The sequence below is a fragment of the Anguilla anguilla genome, chromosome 7 (assembly GCF_013347855.1).
Source record: "Anguilla anguilla isolate fAngAng1 chromosome 7, fAngAng1.pri, whole genome shotgun sequence".
NCBI lineage: Eukaryota > Metazoa > Chordata > Actinopteri > Anguilliformes > Anguillidae > Anguilla > Anguilla anguilla.
Genome location: NC_049207.1, coordinates 14,254,888 through 14,275,601, shown reverse-complemented (window position 1 = coordinate 14,275,601; position 20,714 = coordinate 14,254,888). Strand labels below are relative to the sequence as shown.

The window sequence follows — 20,714 nt, the reverse complement described above, 5'->3', positions numbered from 1 at the left end:
GGAAAGCTCATGTTCACACCTGTGCACATATTTGTCCCAGCACTGGCTGGAGGTTTTAGAGAAGGATCCCACAGAAATCAAGCAGCAGGCGTGTGAGGCGGCTCGGAAGATGACGGTGCTGCGGGTGAAGGAGGCGTCGCTGATCAGACGCTACACCACCCTGCTGGAGATGGAGCAGCACCTTCGGAAGGAGAACAACAAACTCAGGAGCGACTTCCTGGAAGCGGAGGCCACTGTCACACAAAGGATCGGCTATTTGCAGAGATATAAGGTTTGTCTAATCTCAGCTCATTTCGGTGACTGTCATAACCAATTTCAGTTCATTTCATCGTCTGTAGGTTTTGATCACAGTTCATTCTCCTCTCATTTTTTAATTTGTGCCTCCACTTGATGTATGTGACTGTCTTAACCAATCACAGTTTGTTTTAATGTCTCATAACTGATCAGTTTACTCAGTGTCTTGTCACATATGGCAGTTAATTTCAATGCCTTTCCTCAGCAGTGGCAGCTGATTTTAATGAGGACTTCCAGTAGCTGTAAAATGTTGGCTTTTGTTCCTCTCACAGGATATGGCCTCTTTCAAAATAGCAGCGTTGCAGAAAGCCCTCGACGACAGTGTCTCATCTTCTGAACTCGAGCGGGCCAACAAACAATACAACGAACTGACAGTAAAATACAGAGACCTTCTACAGAAGGACAACCATCTCGTTCAGAGGGCCACCAACCTGGAGCAATTAGAGGTTTGAACCCGACAGCTATTATCGCTTGTTTTATTATTGGTTATTCATGTAAACTAAGGTTTACAGCTAAAACAATAGAGTAGCCTGAAACTCTGGGGCAATTCCGATAAAACATTCAAATTTCAGAGCTGTTGCTAGCAGCTACACTGTTGTTTTTTTTCAGAGTGAGAATGCTTCTCTGCACGAGCAGATCCAGGGTCTGAACAAAGAGCTGGAGATCAGCAAAGAGAAACTGCACACACTAGAGCAAGCCTTGGAACACACCGCCAAGACAGGTACGCCGTGTCTCAACTGTGCTTTTCCAAGTACAGGCGGTTTTAGGCGGGAATACCATATTTGCCCGGAGGGTATACGCACCATATAATACAGAAGTCTTAACTGAATAATCTGTGGTTTGTTTTGCAGATGTGACTAATATGTAATTAGCCTTTGGCAATCTAATGCACCCTTGGCAAGCACATACAAAATGCCGATGGTTTGAGTCTATGGGAAATTGGGCATTAGCGCTTCTGATCCTTGAGAAACAAGCCAAAATGATTTCTTGTCTCATCTAATCTTAATAGAATAACCACAATTAAGTGGACAATCCTTTTCACCTCAAGAATGTGCAAAAGATTTACCTATACTTAATGCTGTACCTGTCTGCTGAAATTTTAAACCCATCCAAACAGTGCCAGTTACGCTAAATTTAAAAGCAAAATTATGCTTAGGTTTTTAGGTATGTACATTATTTGAGGCATAAGATTTTTACTACAGGCTTACTACCTTGCTAACTGATAAAAATAGCTTGCTAACCATTTGGTTTTTTTTAGATTAAGGTTAACTCAAAGTGTTGTTGTTCAAAAAATAAATGGTGTTTAGCAGGAAGCATTGGCTGCTAAAGCTGTTCGCCTCCAAGGCAGAGTAATGGTTGTCTCCATAAAGAGGGCGTGGCCCAGGAAAGCATCATCACCAAAACAGGGTCATCTGCACAAGTTCAAGCCTGCTGTCTCTCACGTTCTCTCCCATTCATGAAGGCCTTTTCCACTTTGAACATCTCTTCTTTGTCGTTCCTTTTGAAGTCGCGCCGCGTTCGATCCGCTCTGTGACGGCGTTGTGACCCGGGCTCCGGCTCTCCTCTGCAGGTGGGGAGAGCGGCATGGACAAAGCGTCCAAAGCCATCGCCAACAGCGAGATCGCCTCGGTGTCCAAGAGGATGGCGGTGCTGGAGATGAGGGAGCTGAACGAGCGCCAGAGAGCGGAGCACGCTCAGAGGATGTACGAGCACCTGAGGAACTCGCTCAGACAAGTGGAGGATCGCAACGCGGAGCTGGAGACTAAATTTGCAGAGGTGGACGTCACTGTTCAGCTCTTGCGGATTCTGCAAGCTGCATTAAAACAGTGCAGTCAGATTTGTCCCAAAATTGATTGATAGATTGATTGACTGCGTTGGTGAAATGGCCGCCCTCTCTTTGCAGCTGACCAAGCAGAACCTGGAAGCCCAGCGGACGGAGCAGGAGCTGCGTGACGAGCTGGCCAACAGCGTGAGCAAAGCGGTCAGCGACGCCGACCGCGCGCGCATCAGCGAGCTGGAGAGAGCCGAGGCCGAGCTCAAAATCGAAGTGTCCAAGTAAGCATGCAGCAGGGCGGGGCTGAACCAGAACATAGGCGCACACACGTCCTGTGGCCCGTCACTTCTGAAAAGGAGAGTTAAAAAAAGTGGATACTTTACAGTCAAATACAGAATAAAAAATATAAATCTACTGCTAATAATCTACTACTAGTATTGTCTATTAATCTATACATCATACACAGTATCATACATCACATTATTATGCAGTATTCAACATTATATGTTCTGTAATCTATTGTGGCTTGCCAGGTTAAGGGAACTGTCTAATATCGGTGTACTGCATTTGTGTTCTCCCAGGTTACGGGAGGTTTCAGATGTGGCCAAAATGCAGGTGTCTACCCTGGAGGCCAGGCAGCAGTCCAGAGAGAAGGAGGTGGAAGCCCTGAGGAGACAGGTGCTGGACTATCAGGTAAGTAAGACCTGGGCCTTGCCCATTATCTCTGTATTGATACAAGAGTGATTTTCATGCGTTCTGTAACCCTTGAGTTAAAAGATTTAGCATGTATCAACCTGGGATAAGAAGATTCATTGAAATTATTTAGAACAGCTTTTCTGTCCTGTGCTCGGCTGGTCTAGTCACTGATCCAACAGGCAGCTGTTGGATGGCTTCCTTTAAATGGCTGAATCTATTCCAAGACGCACTTGCTCTGTTCTTATTGGTTAATTCCGCCTGCTCTATTCCGAGTGGCCCTAAAGCGAAGCTCGCCCCTCTCTGAACCCCCAGGCCGAGTCGGACGAGAAGGCGCTCATCGCCAAGCTGCACCAGCACATCGTGGCGCTGCAGGTGAGCGAGGCCACGGCGGTGAGCAGGCTGGAGGCGGCCGCGCTCAAGGCCCGCCAGCTGGAGGCGCGCCTGCTGCGGGCGGAGCAGCGCCTGGACGACAAGGAGCAGGCGCTGTACCACGCCCGGCTGGAGGGCCGCAACCGCGCCCGCCACCTGCGGCAGACGGTGCAGGCCCTGCGCAGGCAGTTCGCCGGCGCCCTGCCGCTGCCCCAGCAGGAGAAGTTCTCCCGGACCATGATGCAGCTGCAGGCCGACAAGCGGCGGGGCCAGGAGGAGGCGCGGCGGGCCGAGCAGGAGCGCAGGCGGGCGGAGGAGAAGGCCGCGGAGCTGGAGCTCCGTCTGAGCGGGCTGGAGGAGCTCATGGGCTCCCTGAAAGACGGCAGAGGCGCTCAGAAGGTGCGCCGCTTTCAGATGAGAATACGCCTACGGCTCACCCTCATTTTACCCCTCCCTGCTGGTAGATCAGTCGGGCTGCATTTACAGTGCACCAAACACAGCCTTCTGCTATGCGATCAGTCCGGTTATACGTAGGGCTCACCTGAAACTCTTTCAGTCAACTAGTCAATAATTCAGCACTTTATTATAACAATAGTCAAAGCTGCTCTCTATTTGTCTTTGTGTGTGCTGTAGTTAGCAACAGGAGCATACAGGAAAGCATAAACAGCATTTAAAGATACACTTATGCACTAGTGTGCTCCCATTGTAGGTGCATTTGCTCCTGAAAATTGATATCTGCTACCTGGAAAAATAATTCAGGAGAACATCTAGTGCAGTAAAAGTTCAGTGGTTAAATCACTGACTGTGACAAACGCATGTATTACGAGGTACAACATGCAAATTCACAAACGGTAGCTTGGTAAACAGTGCTGCCGTGTGTGTGTGCATGCAGATGTGTATATTTCTAAAATATACATAGATGCATACACACTAACACACTCACAGACTAGTTGCTCCGAGCCTGCTGCTCTTGATGCTGTGATGTTAGGCAGCGATGCTGAAAGCTAAAAGGGTGACGGGCGGTTTGAACAGGTGAGCGAGTGGCATAAGAAGATGGAGGATCTGCGTCTGCAGGAGCTGCGGCGCAGCAGGGAGCTGGCCTCGCTCAAGGAGGAGATCAGGTACCTGCGCAACGTCGTGGCCGAGCAGGAGCGCGCCATCGGCGGCCTGGAGGAGGACATGGTCCAGCAGAACAACGTGAGACGTCCGCCAACTGCCGAAGGGGCACGCCAGCAGCCATTTTACATCTTATCTGGGTTCATAGCCGCACTCACACCTAGTTTGCTTTAGTCGCTAATTCATTCGTTTTTCAGAATGAAGTATCATACCCCTGTTACCTCCCTTCAATTTTATTTGGGGCTTGTCGTAATTGTTCTCATCAATCTTTTATTTTTGAATAATGAAGTACGTGTGGAAACAAGTTTTAAGGCTCTTTGTGTTATGTTGACAGCAGTCCAAGTGTTTGTGCGGTTTATGCCAAAATGAGCACAGTGTTCCTTAATATCAGAACAGTGCATCCGGCACAAATAGACAGATGTTGACTGGTGGTAAACAGGCAACATTAAACATGTTCAGCACGGTTATTTTAATAACAAAGCACTCCGCCTCCTCTGTATCTTGCTTCCAGCATGCCATTGTTGTATATTGATTTAACATGCATTCTTTCTAAATGTGTTTTCTTGTAGCTCCATGAGGAGCGGCAGCTGTCCTGGGATCAGCGGGAGGTGGAACTGGAGCGACAGCTGGATCTGTTTGAGAAGCAGCAGAATGAAATCCTGGGTACTGCCCGAAAGGTACTTCCACAAACAGACACACTTAGGTGTTATCTCTCGGATTTTAGCTACTGTACCGTTAACCTGTGTCGTTAACCCCAGCCTTGGTTGTAGTTTTCAGGGAAATCCGCGTGAAAATTGACGCGGATTTAAGTGCGTATGGATAAACTCGTTTTTAGTTTAAGTGCCTCTGGTGAACTCTGACCTCGCTTTCAATTTAAGTGTTTCTGCTGTAAGCTCTGTCTTTGTTTGTCATTTGATGTCTTTAATACACTCTAACCTTGTTCGTAGTTTGAGTGACTTTAATGAGCTCGGACCTTGTTAATAGTTTGAGTGTCTTTAGTAAGCTCTGGCCCTGTTTGTAGTTTGAGTGTCTTTAGTAAGCTCTGGCACCTGTTTGTAGTTTGAGGAGGCGACTGGGTCCCTACCAGACCCCTCCATGCCGATTGCCCACCAGCTGGATTTTGCTCTGCGGAAGATCAAGGACCACGTCCGCACTATCCTGGAAACACAAGCCGCCTGCAAGACTCTGGATGAGGTGGTGCAGTCTTTTCTTTAATTGTTGTGAAGCTGGATTCATGTCAGGACAGATTAGGGCTGGGCAATATACTGCAAGGATAATTTTTAAATGCAATAACAGTCATCGGCACCTTTGTATTTTTCTCATCTTTTTTCTCCTTCAGAGGCTGTGTGGACTGCTTAATGCCGCTGTTCTATATTGGGTGTTGATAGGACCGCCAATCAACAGCAAGATTGTACAGCTTCCATCTGATCATATGATTTGTTTTTGTCAATCACATGGAAGCTGCGAGGCTGTCTTATCAACATCCAATAGATAACTGGTGATGTTTTCTTTTCCCAGAAACACTTTGCGCAATCTCCGTAGTTTGGATTTGTACTACCACATCAGGTATAATTAAAGAGAAAAAATGATACCTGATGTGGTAGTAAACGAAAGGAAAAGAAAAAATGCACCACATGGTGGCGATGACCGCCATTGCGTTCGATAATTATGGTTGCGGTACATTGCCCAGCCCAAGGGCAGATTAATGTGTTTGCTCATAGTAATATCCAAACAAAATTTGGTTCATAAGCGTGTGCCTTGATTTCATAATGAAATCATAATGATGGGAGCGGTCCATTCAGTTTCCTTACATCCATGTATCAGTGTGTCATTCAGCCACAAAAGCTCTGGCCCTCCTTGGAATAGGTTTCAGTTTCCAAATTGTCAAGCTGCTTATTCCTTCAGGAATGTCTGACAAGGATTTTCTAGTTCTGTGAAGTTGAATTCATTTACACTTAGTTTCCTGTAGTTTTGTTAGTAACTCTTCCAGAAGTGGCCCCGTAGCACTCAGTCAGGAATGCTCCTGGGTCTGATGATTTCTCTAAAAGACCCACTGAGAGCTGTGTTCTCCTGGTCCTCCTGCAGAAACTGAAGGAGAAGGAGGCGGCGCTCTGGCGGGCGGAGCAGAACGTGCTCTCGCGGGACCGGGTCATCAACGAGCTGCGCCTGCGCCTCCCGGCCGCGGCCGAGCGGGAGAGGCTCCTGGCCCACCTGGCCGAGAGGGACGAGGACCCGGAGAGCCAGCCCGCCCTCAAGGTGGCCCACCAGACCATCAACAACCTGCAGGCCAGGCTCAACCAGAAAGAGGAGGTCCTGAAGAAGTACCAGAACCTGCTGGCTCGGGCCAGACAGGTACGGGCCCCCGGCGGCTCCTCAGCGTGTACACACTCTGTCCTGGGGCCCAGCCCCTCCCTGTAGGCTGTTATGTTCTCATATTGCTTTCAGTATAGAGGGCAATTATGAGCCCTTTCATTAAAAGCACTTGTTTGTATTCTGTTACTGTCTATAGGTCTGTTTGTTCTTGTTTTCCGTTAATCCACTTTGAATAATCGGCTTAATGCACAGTTTACTAAACAGATGGTTAGCTTTAATTGCTTTTTCTATTTTTGGCACATAATGAAAAACTGAACAAAAACAGATGGATGTTTTGACATTGGAAGTCTTTGTTGTGCTGCTTTTTTAGAAACTTTTCAGCGGCTTTTTGCATTATGGATGATTTTCGGGTCAAACTTTTTCACAGGAGCAAGAAGACTTGACAAAGAAGCAAGAAGAGGACATGAGGGTTCTGCACAAGAAACTGGACTTGCATACAGACACTTCGCTGGACAAGTTCAGGCAGACAGCCCTGGTCAGCACCTTCTTGCATTTGTTTGAAGCACTGTGGAAGTAGTTTAATTTTACAGCTTTGACTTCAGTATTCTAATGGAGTAATATTCAGTAATTAGATTCAGAAGGGGAAAGAAAATGTGAACTAGAAGAAAGAAAGAAGTGATTAGTGAAAATAAACATGTCAAGAAATCTCAAGATAAAAGTGAATAAAGAAAAATGGTGTTGGAGAGAACAGTAACTTGAAGCTAATATTTTATACTTCAGAAGAAAAAAAAAAAAAGTTAAGTCCCATTACAAGGCTAAACACATTAACACTTTTTCATAGTGAAGAAGGGAGTATTACATCTGGTGTTTAAAGATGTCAGTGCTATGTTGCTACTTTTCTTGAGCATGATGGGATAGAATTCCTGGCTGGAGTTTGCTGATTAAAAAATAATCTCCTCCCATAGTTCTTTTACTGAGTGAATCCTATTGGCACAGCAGCCGCTAATAACATTAAAGTATGTTGGAGGTCTTCAAGTGAAATGGGCATTTGTCATTCAGGAGCTAATGAAGAAGCCTACCATAGACGTTCCCACCACCAAGCACCTGATGCGTTTGGCAGAGATGGAGCAGACTGTGGCTGAACAGGACAACTCTCTGTCCTCCCTCAATGCCAAGCTGAAGAGTGTGACCTCTGAGCTGGAGAGACAGAGACAGATCACTGCCGTCAAGGTCAAAGACCACGCCGCTGAGAAGGAAAAGTAAGTTCCCTGGAGCAGAGAACAGTATAGTTGCGTTAGCAAAAGTAACTTGGTACAAAACCAGTTATACCCATGTTAGCCCACTGACTTTATAATGGGACAAAACAATGGGAACCTTCAACCAAGTCCAGTGATTGCATTGTGCTCCTCCTCCTCAGATTGGAGGAGCGCCACGCCGCGCAGGTAAAACAGCTGGAGCAGGAGGCGGAGGAGTTGCGGGCGCAGATGTCACAGATGGAGAAGGAGGCCCAGTACCTCCGGACCGAGCTGGAGGCGCAGAAGGAGGCCAACGTCAGGTCCCCCTCAAATACCATGAAGAACTTGGTGGAACGGCTCAAAGCCCAAGTAGCGCAGAAAGATAAACAGCAGAAGGTAAGAGCATTCCCCGTCCCTAACGGTTTTTAAAGTTACGAGTCGCACAACAGGAATCCCACTTCAGCAGCACATCACCCTGTGCTGACACGTGCTTCCTTCATGATTCCCCTGTGCTGTTTTCCCAGGCCCTCAGTAAAGCCCTACTGGAACTGCGCTCTGAGATGACCACGCAGGCGGAGTTCCAAATCGTAGCCAACGCAGCACAGAGAGAGGAGAGTCTGAACATCCAGAACATTGTGGACAGACACACCAAGGACTTACGGGTAGGCAGTCTTTCTTTGTGTTGAAGCAGGAAGACTTAGCAAAGAAACAACAAGAGGAAATGAGGATTCTGCACCAGAAACTCTCATTGCGTATATTTTCTCTAAATATAAAATTGATTTACCTTGTTCAAGGGAACAATTGCAGTCTCTTGCCTAGAGGTCTAACGAGTATTTTGTTGTTGTATTTTTTTCCTCTCCCTAAATGGTTGTTGGTGTCAGGCTCGCATCCAGGAGCTGAGCGAGGAGCTGCAGGTGGCGAAGGACGGCCTGAGGGCGGCGAGGTCCAGGGAGAGCTCGCTGAGGGACGAGGCCGAGGCCCTCAGCCGGGACCTGCAGCGGAGCCAGAAGACTCAGGCCAAGCTGCAGAAAGAGAAGGAGGAGAGGGAGGACGAGGTCCAAGAGCTGAAAAAGAGAGTGAAGAGGCTCACCACCGGCCTGCAGGTCTGTGTAATCACGCTGGAGAATTGTGGGATAGATTACACTCAATGCAGTGTGCCGGGGTATGGCAGAGTACTCCTCCCTCCATTCTGAAATGGCAAACAGGCCTGACCATCCAAGATCTCAGAGCCTTTGTGTTTTGTTTTATTGATTTTATTTTATTATGTTTGTTTCCTCCAGACCTGAATCCCACACTCAGATTGGTCTTGGAGAGAGTGGGTAGTCAGTAGTTGTGAAGAGAGATCTGCAGTGACTGGGCTTGGAAAGCACTGTGTACTCATGTTTGGTGCGATGTGAGAGAGGAATGTTTGTTGTGAGTCCATCTCCGGTACATCTCTGTGTGACTCAGAACTTCTGACAGATCCTGCTGACTTCAGATGGCTCAAGAAAAACAGATTTTTCTTTTTATCTGACAGGTTTTATTTTAGTCCTGTCACCAAGATCAAAGACATTTTTATTTATGCAAATTATATCAGCTCTACCAGCTGGACTAGCGTTCAACAATTAATGTGAAAAAAATGAAATGAGAAGCATTAACGTTGTCTGCACTGTGTTCCGGTGTCTCGTACTTTCTTATTTATTTAAAAATAGATCTCCGCCTGAATCATAGTTTGGGAGGATTATATAAAATGTGACACAGGCCATATGCATCGTTGCTCATGGCCTCTCTTATCTGTTTGCACAGAGCAAGGCGGAGGCTGAGAAAGGGCCGTCGGTGGAGGAGCTCCAGAAGAAGATCCGGAGGCTGGAGTCGGAGCTGGAGAAGCAGTCTGGGTCCGAGCCTACGGAGAGGAAACCCATCAGAGAGGACAAGGTGAAACTCCCCATCATGCACCGCTCCTCATCGGTCCCACACATGGATTTCCCTTCTGCCTGAAAAACAAGGGGTGTACATTTACATTGTAGAAAACTGTTTGATAATATGGTTAGAGCAAATAATGTTTTATGAATGATGGTGGTACAATTCTACAACAAAATCGGTTTTCATGTTTTTCCCAACCTGACTGTATGAGCCACATGCTCCAGAAGTCCCACTGGTCACCATGTTTAAATCAATGTACTGCCCATCAGAAAGAAGAGATATTGCGATGGGAGGAAGGAAAGAAGTGGCAGGCCAGGCTGGAGAGCGTGCGGAACAAGCTGAGAGAAAAGGAGCGAGAGAGCGAATCTCTAACCAAGCAGCTCAGCACCCTGAAAGAGCTCTATGGCAGGTCAGAAACACCCTCTGCGTGGGTGAAAGCACAATTACACATGTGTGCCTTGGGCCCTGTAGAATAAATGTAGCATTAAATCTGACCTCACCCTGCTCTGCAAAACATCAAGAGCTATTTTTCAATTTGTGCTGCAACTGGACTGGAGTTGAAGTCACTGCTATTGTAACATGAAGTGTTACTTCAGTATGTAGGCAATAAAAATAAAAAAAACACATTTTCCAGGGCCTACACTTTCACAGCATGGTATCTATCACTCAATCTGAATTGAATCCATAGCAACAGGAGCCGACACACCATTGTATGATAAGCTGAGCTCTACCATGCTTGGATGTGGTGAATGCAGTTAGCCAGTATGGAACACCATCGGTCGCGCTCACTGCTTGTGAAATGTCTTGGTTCAGGCTGGACCAGGAAAAGGCGGCCCTGCAGAAGAAGCTTCGTGTTCGTGGTGTGACAGTGGATCAGGTTGTGGGAGCGAGAACAATGGACTCTGAGAGAGAGATTGAAGAACTTAAGAGTCAAAACGCTGAGCTTGAGCAGCAGATCATTACCATAAAGTGAGTGTCCACAATTCCAAAATGTGATTTGTGCTTTTTAAACCCAGAAGATTGACACTTTACAATTTAGCCATTTGACACCAAGTAGCATTTTCAGTGATTATTTTCTGGCTTCAAGAATCTAAATATTAGTGGAACTATCTATCATGTGTGATCAGTGACACTGATTTTAACCAATCATGGTGTTGATCAAAGTCTTATGATTCATAAAAAATTAATAAGAGGACCATTCAGCCTGTATATTTTCATCATATCTTGACATATGCAATTCATGTCTGCAAGTATTACTACATTTGCCAGCAGTGCTTCCAACAAAGAACAAGAGAACTCGCATTTCCACAACACAATAATTTAAAAACCGGAAACCCTTTGTGACTAATGACTAAAAATAGTATGAAAAGAAAAACCTGCACCTCATACAGCATACATTGGCCAATTTGAAAAATTTCAACAAATTTGTGATCGCTCAACTAGCTTGACAAGTGTACCAAAGGAATTTTGAAAACATCCACTATGGACATTGGTTTAACAGTTTCCACTCCTACTATGAGTCGCCAAGTATATTATCTCTTTACATACACAATTTGGTGAGGTCACAGATAATCAAAATTTTTCAGAAGAACTGTATTTGCATTGAAGAATAATATGTTTATAGGTCAAGCGTGGAAGCATCGTATGTCTTTCAGTGCAACTATCTGCTCAGATCTGTACTTTTTTTGAAGGTGCCCAGCATGACCACAGTACTCCACTCCAATGATTTTTAGAGTGTTTGATAGCTCCACACTTTGGTTTATGGGGATAAGGAACCCCCACTTTCCTATCTCTTTATTTCCACTGTTCCCATTTCAGAAAACAGCAGGCCTTGCCGAGAGATGCCGCGATTGACGACATGGACCTTCGAAATCGCTACCTGGAAGAAAAGATCCATTCTCTGGAAAGACAGCTGTCCAAAGAGCCCCCATCACGTCCATCTGTGAGTGTCACTTTCCTTCTGAATTCAAGTAAAGACCTCATACATGCATTGTTTTAACATGGCATTCTTATGCCATATATCAATGCTGATAAACTTCTGAATCATGCCACCTGATTGTATGCGTGTTTGTCCCTCACTTCAATTTCACGTTTCCACAACCCCTTTCTTTCTCTTTCCTTTCCCTTCTTTATCACTCTGCTTATTTCTGGGCCCAAAGGAAAATAAATCTTCACCCTTGTTCAATATGTCTTCCACCAAGGGGACTTTGACATTTGATGTTAACCACAATGGCTCTTATAAAGAGAACACAAGATGTGCAGAAACTGAGGTGGGACAGGAACAGACAGATGTGGGTGAAAATGAAGTGAAACAGCAGCAAATGGATGTGGGTGTAAATGAAGTGAAACAGGAACAGGTAGATGCAGGTGAAAATCAAGTGGAACATGAACAGACAGATATGGCGGAAAACAAAGTGGAACAGGAACAGATAGATGCCGGTGAAAATCAAGTGGAACATGAACAGACAGATATGGGTGAAAATGCAGTGGAACAACCGGAGATACTAAATATGCGTGACTATGAAGTGGAACATAAACAGACAAACACAGATGAAAATGAAGTGGAACAGGAGCAGAGAGATATGGGTGAAAAGGAATTGGAATCAGAGAAAAATGACCAGGAAGAGCATAAGGCCACAACAAATCCTTCTGGTGGTGACAACCCTGAAGTGAACGTAGTAAATCCAAAAGAACACCCTACTGAGGAACTGGCTGGGACTGAAAGTGTGTCATCTGGACACGGGAGAAGCAGAGTCAGTAAGACAGTGAAAGTAGGTGGAAGGCTGAAAATGGTGGCAGGTGAGACGATGGAGGAGGGACCTGAGGAATCAGTCAATGCAGCGCTGGAGGTAAACCCTAGCACCAATGAGGACCCCGAGAGCTCTGCTAGAGAGCTGGACACTGATGTCACGGAGGATGAGCTGGAAGGTTTAGAGAGGGGGATGGGGTACCCTGAACCAGAGCCCATGACCAAAGATGTGCAGAGGCAGAAAGCCAAACAGAAATCTCACAAAGTTCTGGAGGTAAAAAAGTATTGTGGCCTTAGATTTCCCTGCTCTAGGAAGAAGTGCAAACGTCTGTATAATGCTAGACTTCCTTGCCGTAGGAACAAATACAGATCAATATGTCTGTGCAGAGCAGTAGGTTTCCTTTTAGTCTCCCACTGTCTGTCTTCAGTCTGTCATGTATGCGTATGCCCTCAACCTCCCTACTTCCCCTGGCAGTGTGATGGACTTGCTTTTTTTCTGCTGCTGGCGAGTGAAAGGTTGTCTCTTTGTGCTGTTACAGACTTCAGGCAGGGGTTCTGGGACCCCATCGCAGAGGGAGGGCGAGCTGCAGAAAGAAAACCTCAAGCTCTCCTCTGAAAACCTGGAACTGCGATTTCAGCTTGAGCAGGCCAACAAAGATCTGCCCAGGTTAAAGGTGAGACAGTGTTATAGCAGTGATGTGAGCAACATAGGAGCATATCGGATAACAAATACGGGTTATGTTCTTCCAGAAACCTACATATGCATGTATTAGGGCTGTACAGATTAATGTATTTACCAGTTCAATTAATCTACAAATATTGATTGGCACCATCTCTGATAAGAGCATCTGACGATTCCCTTTCTGACATTTTGCACAGGATCAGGTGAGCGACCTGAAAGAGATGTGTGATGTTCTGAAGAAAGAGAAGACTGAGATAGAGAGGAAGCTGGGAAATGTCCGTGGGGTGAGTACGCGCCACACACCATACTACATCTGGGTCAGAAGCCAGGTTGCACGTAGTAGTCAGCAGGTGCATTCTATGAGCAGGTGGATTCAAATGTAACTGTCAATGTGACCCTCAGTCTGGGCGGAGCGGGAAAACTATCCCGGAGCTGGAGAAGACCATCGGCCTGATGCAGAGGGTGGTGGAGAGGGTGCAGAGGGAGAACGAGGCCCTGAAAAAGACCCCTGCTGGCCCCACCCAGGACCAGCTCACCGCCCTGGAGCTTGAGAACAAAAAACTCAAGGTATCTATTTACTGCGCCTTTGATTTCCAATTCACCATGCGCTAATGGGGGACAAAAAAATGCAGGGCATCGATATGTACACCTTTGATTTCCAATTCCATTAATTTGCACTAATGGAAAAAACTCAGGCTAGCTAAATTTCGCACCCTCAACTGCCTATTTATCAAACAGGCTCTAATGATAAAGGTAACTCAAGGTAGCTAACCCCCACCTTCGTTTTCCATTTCAATTACCCTGCCTAATGATGAAAAAAAAAAATTATTGAAAAACTTGCAGTGCATATACAATGTCCTTCATAGCCTACAAATGAGTCATTTGGATCTCTAATTTACAGGAGAATCTAATTTTTATGTGCTGCTGATTTCAGACAACAATAGGGGAATCGGCACCAAGAATGCATTCATTGAGTCTGTTCAATTAGCCATCTGTATATTTCACAAGTAAACATTACCAGAGCACTGCTAGGTATAATGCACCCCACCCAAGCTGTTGTTCAGTTTATTCTCTGAATTAATCTCTGCCATGGCTGTTTGGTGGTGGGCCTGTGCAGATAGCGCTCAGTCAGAGGAGGTCTGAAGTCTGAATAAATTGGAGGCGGTGAGGCACAAAGAATGGGAAAGTTGTTGTTCTCCATCATGATAATTAAACCGTCTTTTTCCTTTCCTCCTTTCCCATACATCATTTCCCTTTGGCCGAGATTGGAATTTAATGCACCCATTCCTGCAAAATGGCCGCAAACTGGCTTCTTAGATTACTTATGTGCAGAAGTACCTTCTTGCGATATGGAAAAAATAATGCATTGTTTGAGCTGGTCTATAAAATATTTCCCCACCTAGTAATAGGAGTTCATTTCCGTAGGTTTATGTAAATGTGCGTGAAGATGGCAATTATGATATTCATATGAGCTATACAAATTGTTTTCAGGTCGAGCAGCCACAGACCCTGTCCTTTCGTTCACGTCCTTTTTGCCTGTTTTCTTATTGTTTAGTCTGACTATGAACAGCTCAAAGCGCAGGCTGGAGCACAACAAAGCGCAATGAATGAGTCAAGGACCAAAGTGATGGAGAAGATTATGATGGAAAATGAACGCTTGCGCAAGGAGCTGAGAAAGGTAATACAAATTCTGCGTACAGTCTCGAGTAGAAATTAGCATCTGAAAGTGGCTTGTTTATTCACGCTGCACAAAAAAAAAAAATGTTTGAAATGCTATTAAGCGAATTAAGCCGTCATGCTGGGGCGGAATAAAGAAAACAAATTCATCGTACCATCGGGATCTTCCTCTGGTTCTGTGACAGGAAGCGGAGAGCGCTGAGAAGCTTCGAATAGCCAAGACCGGCCTGGAGACCACCAATGAGAGACTGCAGGCCCAGCTGCAGGAGAGTAGCCTGAGGCCTGGCCAGCAGGAGGGAGCTGACCGCAGGGGCGGGAGGGCTACCGTGGTGACTAGGTGACCCTGCTCGCCCCCACCAAAAACACCTTTGGCGGGAGAATTTGGCGCGTTCATTAAAATGATTCGGAAATTCTCTTTGTCTCTCCCTCCCCCACCGCAGGATGTACGAAAATAAAATGAGAGACCTGGAGAATGACATCGCCCAGAAGAACAGCAGCCTTTCAGAGCTCAAACAGCTGCTCCAAGAAGCAGGGGACCGGGAGCAAAAATCAGCACAGCTCATTGGCGAGCTCAGAGAGCAGGTGCACACTGTATTCATCTTTCACATTTTGTTATTCAGAGGAAAATAGCTAAATATATAAGGCTGTATAATGGCAAATTAGGAAACAGTACAGTAACTACTATGAAATTTACATTTTACACATCATTACCACATAGATTGAGTCCAGTGACACATTCTCAGCAATAACATTGTGAAATCAGGAGGAACATTTTTTTTAACAATTGGAAAAATGTCTTTACTTTTTTTTTTTTTTTTTTTTTAAAGGTTGACTTGTTAAGACAGTTTCCAGAGGATGCCAAAACAGATTCAGGGCTTGTGAAGGAATTCCAATCAATGCGGTAAATATGCATTCTGTGTTGTACTTGCGTAGAAAGAGTGGAACAGAGGGAACTGAGGAATTCATAAGAGTTATGTCACTCAGTAAGTAGATTAGTGTGAAAGAAGCTGTAAGTGGACTTCACATATCAGAATAAAGCTGCAGAATATACAGGATGAAATTGTCTTAAAACTTTGTGGATGTTAGACATGTTAAAGTGATGCTGTTGCATATGCCATTTCCCATAGGCTGATGAACCATCAGCTGGAGAAAGAGAAGGCGGAGCTTCTTCGGCAGCTCAGCACGCACAGAGACCAGAGAGGAACAGGGCCAGGTGAGATGTTCGCCTCGCACGCTAGTCTGTATGGGGCTTTTCCCTCCGGTCATCTGTGAAATCATATTCTCACAACCTCAGTGATATCAAATTTGTTAGTGCTCACCTTTGCTGTGCCTTAGAAAATAGATTTATAATCGTGTCATTTTCTGTGGATTACTTTGGCTGTGCATAATGTGGCTAAAACGGGCCTTTCTCATGGCATACTAAAACACAATTCAAACAAGATGAACACAATGAGAACAGCAGAACAAATGTTGTTTATCTCAGCAGCACAAAACAAGCAAGTGTTACTTTAAATAATTTGACCTTATTCCTAACATTTTATAATCATGCTCAGCTGACACAGTGACGTAATGCTTCCCCTGTTTATCATAGGACAGGAAGACCTGCAGAGCCAGCTACAGCAAGAAGATCTGGAAAAGAGAAAACTGCAGGTACTCTGACCGTTAGGTTCTATGTATGAGTGTAATAGTATGGTGCAGTTTTGCCAATATCCACAAACTGACTCAAGACTGATCTTATATTGAAGGAAGAAGTGAAGAGAATGAAGAAAGAGTTGGAGAACTTTGACCCAACTTTTTTTGAAGAAATTGAGGACCTTAAGTTTAATTACAACCTGGAGGTAAAGAAGAACATTCTTCTGGAGGAGCAACTGAAAAAGATGTCCGAACAGTTTGGAGTGGAAGTGTACATTCCAACTAATCTTTCAGTCAGCTGAGGTTTTTATGAAGCGTCAATTTCAAAGTGAAAATTTGGTCTAATGGACACCAAAAGTGCTTTCAGTACAAATACGGTTGCAGAAGTTAAATAAAATTCCAAGGTGTTTGGACTGTTTTCCAATTCAGTTTTTTTAGCTTCTGCTAACGTTGTTAGGAGACCGAATTAATATGAACAATGTAAAAATGACTGCTCGCCACTTTGATTGTATTGTGTATTGTGTACACGTGTCCATTTGTATGTGTGGTAGATTCATGTATTTTTCTACATTATGTTACAGTGATTTAAGTTAATAAACATTCTTGTACTATAATTTAATATTATATAATATTGGATTTCTGATGTCTGCTTTCGCATTTAATTCTATGTGGAGTTGTGTTACGGAGGCAACAACACACTACACATTTACCATTTTTAATAAGCACTTCTATGATCATTTGGCTCAGAGGAATGCAACCATTAAGTACAGAAGAACATGCCATACAATAGATGTCTGGAAATATTTAACATGTGCAAGCTGTTCTAATTATGGATTTTTTACTAGTTAAAATAAACTTCAGCTTGCATGTAACGAACCTAAAGTTATTTGTTATTTACAGAAAACGTGCACACTGATGCTGCACAACTGTCAAAATGAGCAAACCATGTGATGCCAATGGCTATTATGCCATATGTAAACACACGGTTACCAATACTGTGTGTGTGGGGGATGGGGGGAGCATACAGGCAGGAATGATTAGAAGGTCATATTTCAAAGTGAACATCCTGGATGCAGTCAAAACGGCATCCATTTAAGTTTGAGAAAGAGGCGAACAAGTCTTCAGATCCAACATCCAGTTCGTATGTCACCCAGTTGACACGGATGATGACGGGCCTCTTGTTTAAAAACGTTTCTCCGTCAGGCCATTTCAAGCCGAGATGGTGACGATGAAGCTATAAAAATGAAATGGTGGATCATTACAGCACATCAGGCAAAGAAATGTTTTTTTGCATGGCACTACCTGTGCAAAACAGCACAGAAAGATGCATCCTGCAATGCCAGCACAAAGGCACACAAGCTGTGCATTATGCTCAATGCGTTTAAAAAATGAATACCAAAAGCCAAGCACTGTTAAAATAATGCTGGGATGTATTATTTATTATCAAGTAACAAACATTTGGTTTCTCACTTCCCTCTATGTGTAAGAAAATGGAGCAGTATAAATGGATTCAATTCATCCATCTATGCCCATTTCAAGAGGGCCAACCCTCTAATTAGATTTGTTGCAGGTGCATACAGCATGTATAAAAAAAGCAAACACAAAAAGCCCTCGGTGCTTGTTATTTTTCACTCCTGCATCACTCATGCAGGAAGTGTGAACTTTGAACTATGCTGAGGCATATTTTTTTACCTTCACAAGTGTCCCGTCGTTACAGTGCCAGACAATGCCCTCGACTTTCCCCTCTGTACAGCCCTGAAACCACTCTGCCAACTGCTGGTAATTCACCGATGGAGCATTTCGGACTCTGAGTATCCCGTGTGGCACCAGAACATGGACGGGTCGTTTTTTGCTGCCCAGCCCTGCAGATACAAGACATAAAAAAATGCTCCAGTACTTGATACATGAAAAGACTACACTGAATCATAATCCTTGCAAACTACAAAGTATTTACCTGATTAAATATTTGTTCTTTCACTTATCTGACCAGAGGATCAGTAATGGATAACTTGGATCAGTTCAGCATACAGAAGTTTTTTTTTTTTTTTTTTAATATCAAGCTTAATCACAAAAAAGTAAAAGAAAAATCCTATCTAAAAGTTCATGAATGCACATCCCTTTATTTGCACGCAAATATGATTTCATTCAGTGCTGAGGGGAGCGGTTTTGATTTTTGTTTTTTGCAGACGAGTTCTTTACCTGCTTACCGTAAGGATTTGCGTTGATATTTGTTCCAATGAGTTCGAGCGTTTGCTCGAGAAGATCTGAGAGAGGGACTGCGGCTACTTCCAGCAGCTCACTGTCATCTGAGCTAGGCCTCAGAACTAGCGCTATCCCAGCATCGTAATTCACCACGGATGAATGCCAGCAGTACTGCTTGTTGTTCTTCTCCACTGGAACCCAACCTAGCCGGTAAGAAATACAGTTCAGAGGGATCCCACTGCTATGGCACTTTGGCCTTTAGTGTTGTTCATTTATCAACAGTTTATTTTCCCGACAGATCATCATGAGCTCAGCAGACACTGACATCAACAAAGAAATCCATTGATCCGTTAAATCCATTGACTAAAGTGAAGGACACACCATGGACACTACTGCACAGGGTGGTTGTACAGGCTATTGTACATTGTCTTTTCCATCCCAAAACCAAGCCAAAATAGTCACATGCTAAAGTAATTAAGTATAGCTCATATATATGTACTGCGATCTCCGTACCTGGAATGTGGCCATTTTCATCAGGCACGGGCTGACCATTGTGGTGCTGTATGCCATGTGCTGGAATCCATGAATCTGGAACATTCCTGAAGTCTTCCTCCACATTCCAAACAAATTCTATATTCAATACCAATATTGAAGTTACTGGTAGTAACTATTTTTCCCCCAGTATTGTCACAAATCACAAAACAGCACAACATGAATACAGTACCTTTGCAGTTTTTGCGAGAGTGATGAAACCTTTTAAACCTCTTATCAGCTTGCTTGTTGGGCTTCCTATCTAAACGAGCCCAGAGATATGGCTCTCCTGCAGGAAAATCACATTTACATCACATTTCACACTTGTTATATGCACCACGTTAATACCAAGGTGTACTTAATTCCATTGCACTTAATTTCTTAATTTGTTAATGTGTAGTAGTTTAATGTATTTTTCTACACGAATATTACAATATAGTCAATTCAGGTGGTAAGATTTGAATTAATTTAGTCTGACTCTAGTTAACTCACCGTTAAATAAAGACACGTAACAGCAGGTGCCATCAAGCTTTTCTGTGGCAAGGGCGCAGTCAATATTTGATTCGAGTGCCCTAGGGTTCACGTTTTCTGTTGCCACAACCTGGAATTGCTAAACAGAAGGAAAACATCGTATATTGACAGCGGCATTATACGTGGTGGTAACTGGCAAGGGTATCCAGATACCAATCTACGACAGCCCTAGTTACACAAATTGACCTTATAAATTACATCCATCCATCCAGCCATTATCTAGGCCCGCTTATTCCTAGTCAGGGTGGTGGGAGGTTCTGGAGCCTATCCCAGCATGCATTGGGTGAGTGGCAGGAATACACCTTGGACATTTCGCCTGTCCATCGCTGCGCACACACACTATTCACTCACGCATTAATACCTAGGTGCAATTTAGACTCACCAGTTAACCTTCAGCTTTATGTGAAGTTATTGCTGTAGCTACAAACTCGATAGGAAAGATTAAAAGATTTTAAACGACACATTTAATTTTACGATAGATTTCTCGTTAAGCCATTAGAGCAGAGCAGATGTTGTAGAGCAGCATTACTAATCACACCACCTGCATAAAATAACGCGAAGGATCCTGGGAAGGATACTATGGAGATCAATCAGTATGTGCAGACATTATTAACACAGCATGCCATTTATGTCAAAGATCGGGTTTCAGTAAAACATCACGCTGCAACTGTAAGGTTAATGACAATACGAACTGCAATATTGCGAGCTAATATGGGCCAGACATTAGCGTGCAATCCTGTTATCAACGAGTTAGCAAGCTACCAACCTGACAGTCGCGTTTTCTCGATGGCTCCTCTTTCACCTCCGTCAGAAACACACAAGGCACCTTTTGTTGCACTGAACCAAGACGACGCATTATGTCAGCTATTTTAAGCCGTGTTGACGTCTATGGGACAGCGACCGTTAATGTTTCTGTATTTTCGTGCTTCGCATGAATACAGACATGTGAACGCACCCTAATTCAAACACCTTTTCCGGGATTAGCTACAACGCGGACCACTGACTTCGAAA

General features: G+C 44.4%; 2 protein-coding genes across 9 annotated transcripts in view; one reads left to right on the top strand and one right to left on the bottom strand.

Moving 5' to 3' along the window:
• Positions 1-17,315, top strand: part of cep290 (centrosomal protein 290) — a 27,553-nt gene extending 10,238 nt beyond the window's left edge. For 6 of the 8 annotated variants that reach the window (XM_035424854.1, XM_035424856.1, XM_035424851.1 and 3 more), the window contains 31 exons: positions 41-271; positions 567-740; positions 904-1,015; positions 1,865-2,070; positions 2,198-2,349; positions 2,650-2,761; positions 3,077-3,532; positions 4,166-4,330; positions 4,819-4,926; positions 5,309-5,443; positions 6,335-6,601; positions 6,990-7,097; positions 7,622-7,821; positions 7,980-8,193; positions 8,322-8,459; positions 8,679-8,900; positions 9,583-9,711; positions 9,969-10,108; positions 10,513-10,668; positions 11,518-11,641; positions 11,859-12,722; positions 12,988-13,122; positions 13,328-13,414; positions 13,533-13,697; positions 14,686-14,808; positions 14,993-15,144; positions 15,248-15,389; positions 15,635-15,708; positions 15,935-16,020; positions 16,399-16,457; positions 16,553-17,315. In XM_035424854.1, coding sequence (XP_035280745.1) covers positions 41-271; positions 567-740; positions 904-1,015; positions 1,865-2,070; positions 2,198-2,349; positions 2,650-2,761; positions 3,077-3,532; positions 4,166-4,330; positions 4,819-4,926; positions 5,309-5,443; positions 6,335-6,601; positions 6,990-7,097; positions 7,622-7,821; positions 7,980-8,193; positions 8,322-8,459; positions 8,679-8,900; positions 9,583-9,711; positions 9,969-10,108; positions 10,513-10,668; positions 11,518-11,641; positions 11,859-12,722; positions 12,988-13,122; positions 13,328-13,414; positions 13,533-13,697; positions 14,686-14,808; positions 14,993-15,144; positions 15,248-15,389; positions 15,635-15,708; positions 15,935-16,020; positions 16,399-16,457; positions 16,553-16,741 — 5,625 coding nt within the window. In that variant the 3' untranslated portion in view covers positions 16,742-17,315. The remainder of the gene's footprint in view (positions 1-40; positions 272-566; positions 741-903; positions 1,016-1,864; positions 2,071-2,197; positions 2,350-2,649; positions 2,762-3,076; positions 3,533-4,165; positions 4,331-4,818; positions 4,927-5,308; positions 5,444-6,334; positions 6,602-6,989; positions 7,098-7,621; positions 7,822-7,979; positions 8,194-8,321; positions 8,460-8,678; positions 8,901-9,582; positions 9,712-9,968; positions 10,109-10,512; positions 10,669-11,517; positions 11,642-11,858; positions 12,723-12,987; positions 13,123-13,327; positions 13,415-13,532; positions 13,698-14,685; positions 14,809-14,992; positions 15,145-15,247; positions 15,390-15,634; positions 15,709-15,934; positions 16,021-16,398; positions 16,458-16,552) is intronic. The other 2 variants (XM_035424859.1, XM_035424857.1) reach the window with 1 other exon arrangement.
• On the bottom strand, positions 17,139-20,714 carry c7h12orf29 (chromosome 7 C12orf29 homolog). The gene is made up of 7 exons (XM_035424862.1): positions 20,470-20,714; positions 19,665-19,782; positions 19,366-19,461; positions 19,155-19,271; positions 18,647-18,844; positions 18,132-18,301; positions 17,139-17,673 (listed from the first exon to the last, which is right to left on the bottom strand). Exons 1-7 carry the CDS (start codon positions 20,557-20,559, stop codon positions 17,485-17,487), a joined length of 978 nt encoding a protein of 325 aa, XP_035280753.1. The 5' UTR covers positions 20,560-20,714; the 3' UTR covers positions 17,139-17,484.

Excerpts from the sequence above, each read along its gene's own strand:
- c7h12orf29 (XM_035424862.1), bottom strand. The coding sequence starts at position 20,559 with ATGCGTCGTCTTGGTTCAGTGCAACAAAAGGTGCCTTGTGTGTTTCTG. Across the intron at positions 18,302-18,646 it reads TATCAACGCAAATCCTTACG|GGCTGGGCAGCAAAAAACGA; the intron begins GTAAGCAGGTAA and ends TTGTATCTGCAG. Across the intron at positions 17,674-18,131 it reads ACGACGGGACACTTGTGAAG|CTTCATCGTCACCATCTCGG; the intron begins GTAAAAAAATAT and ends TCATTTTTATAG.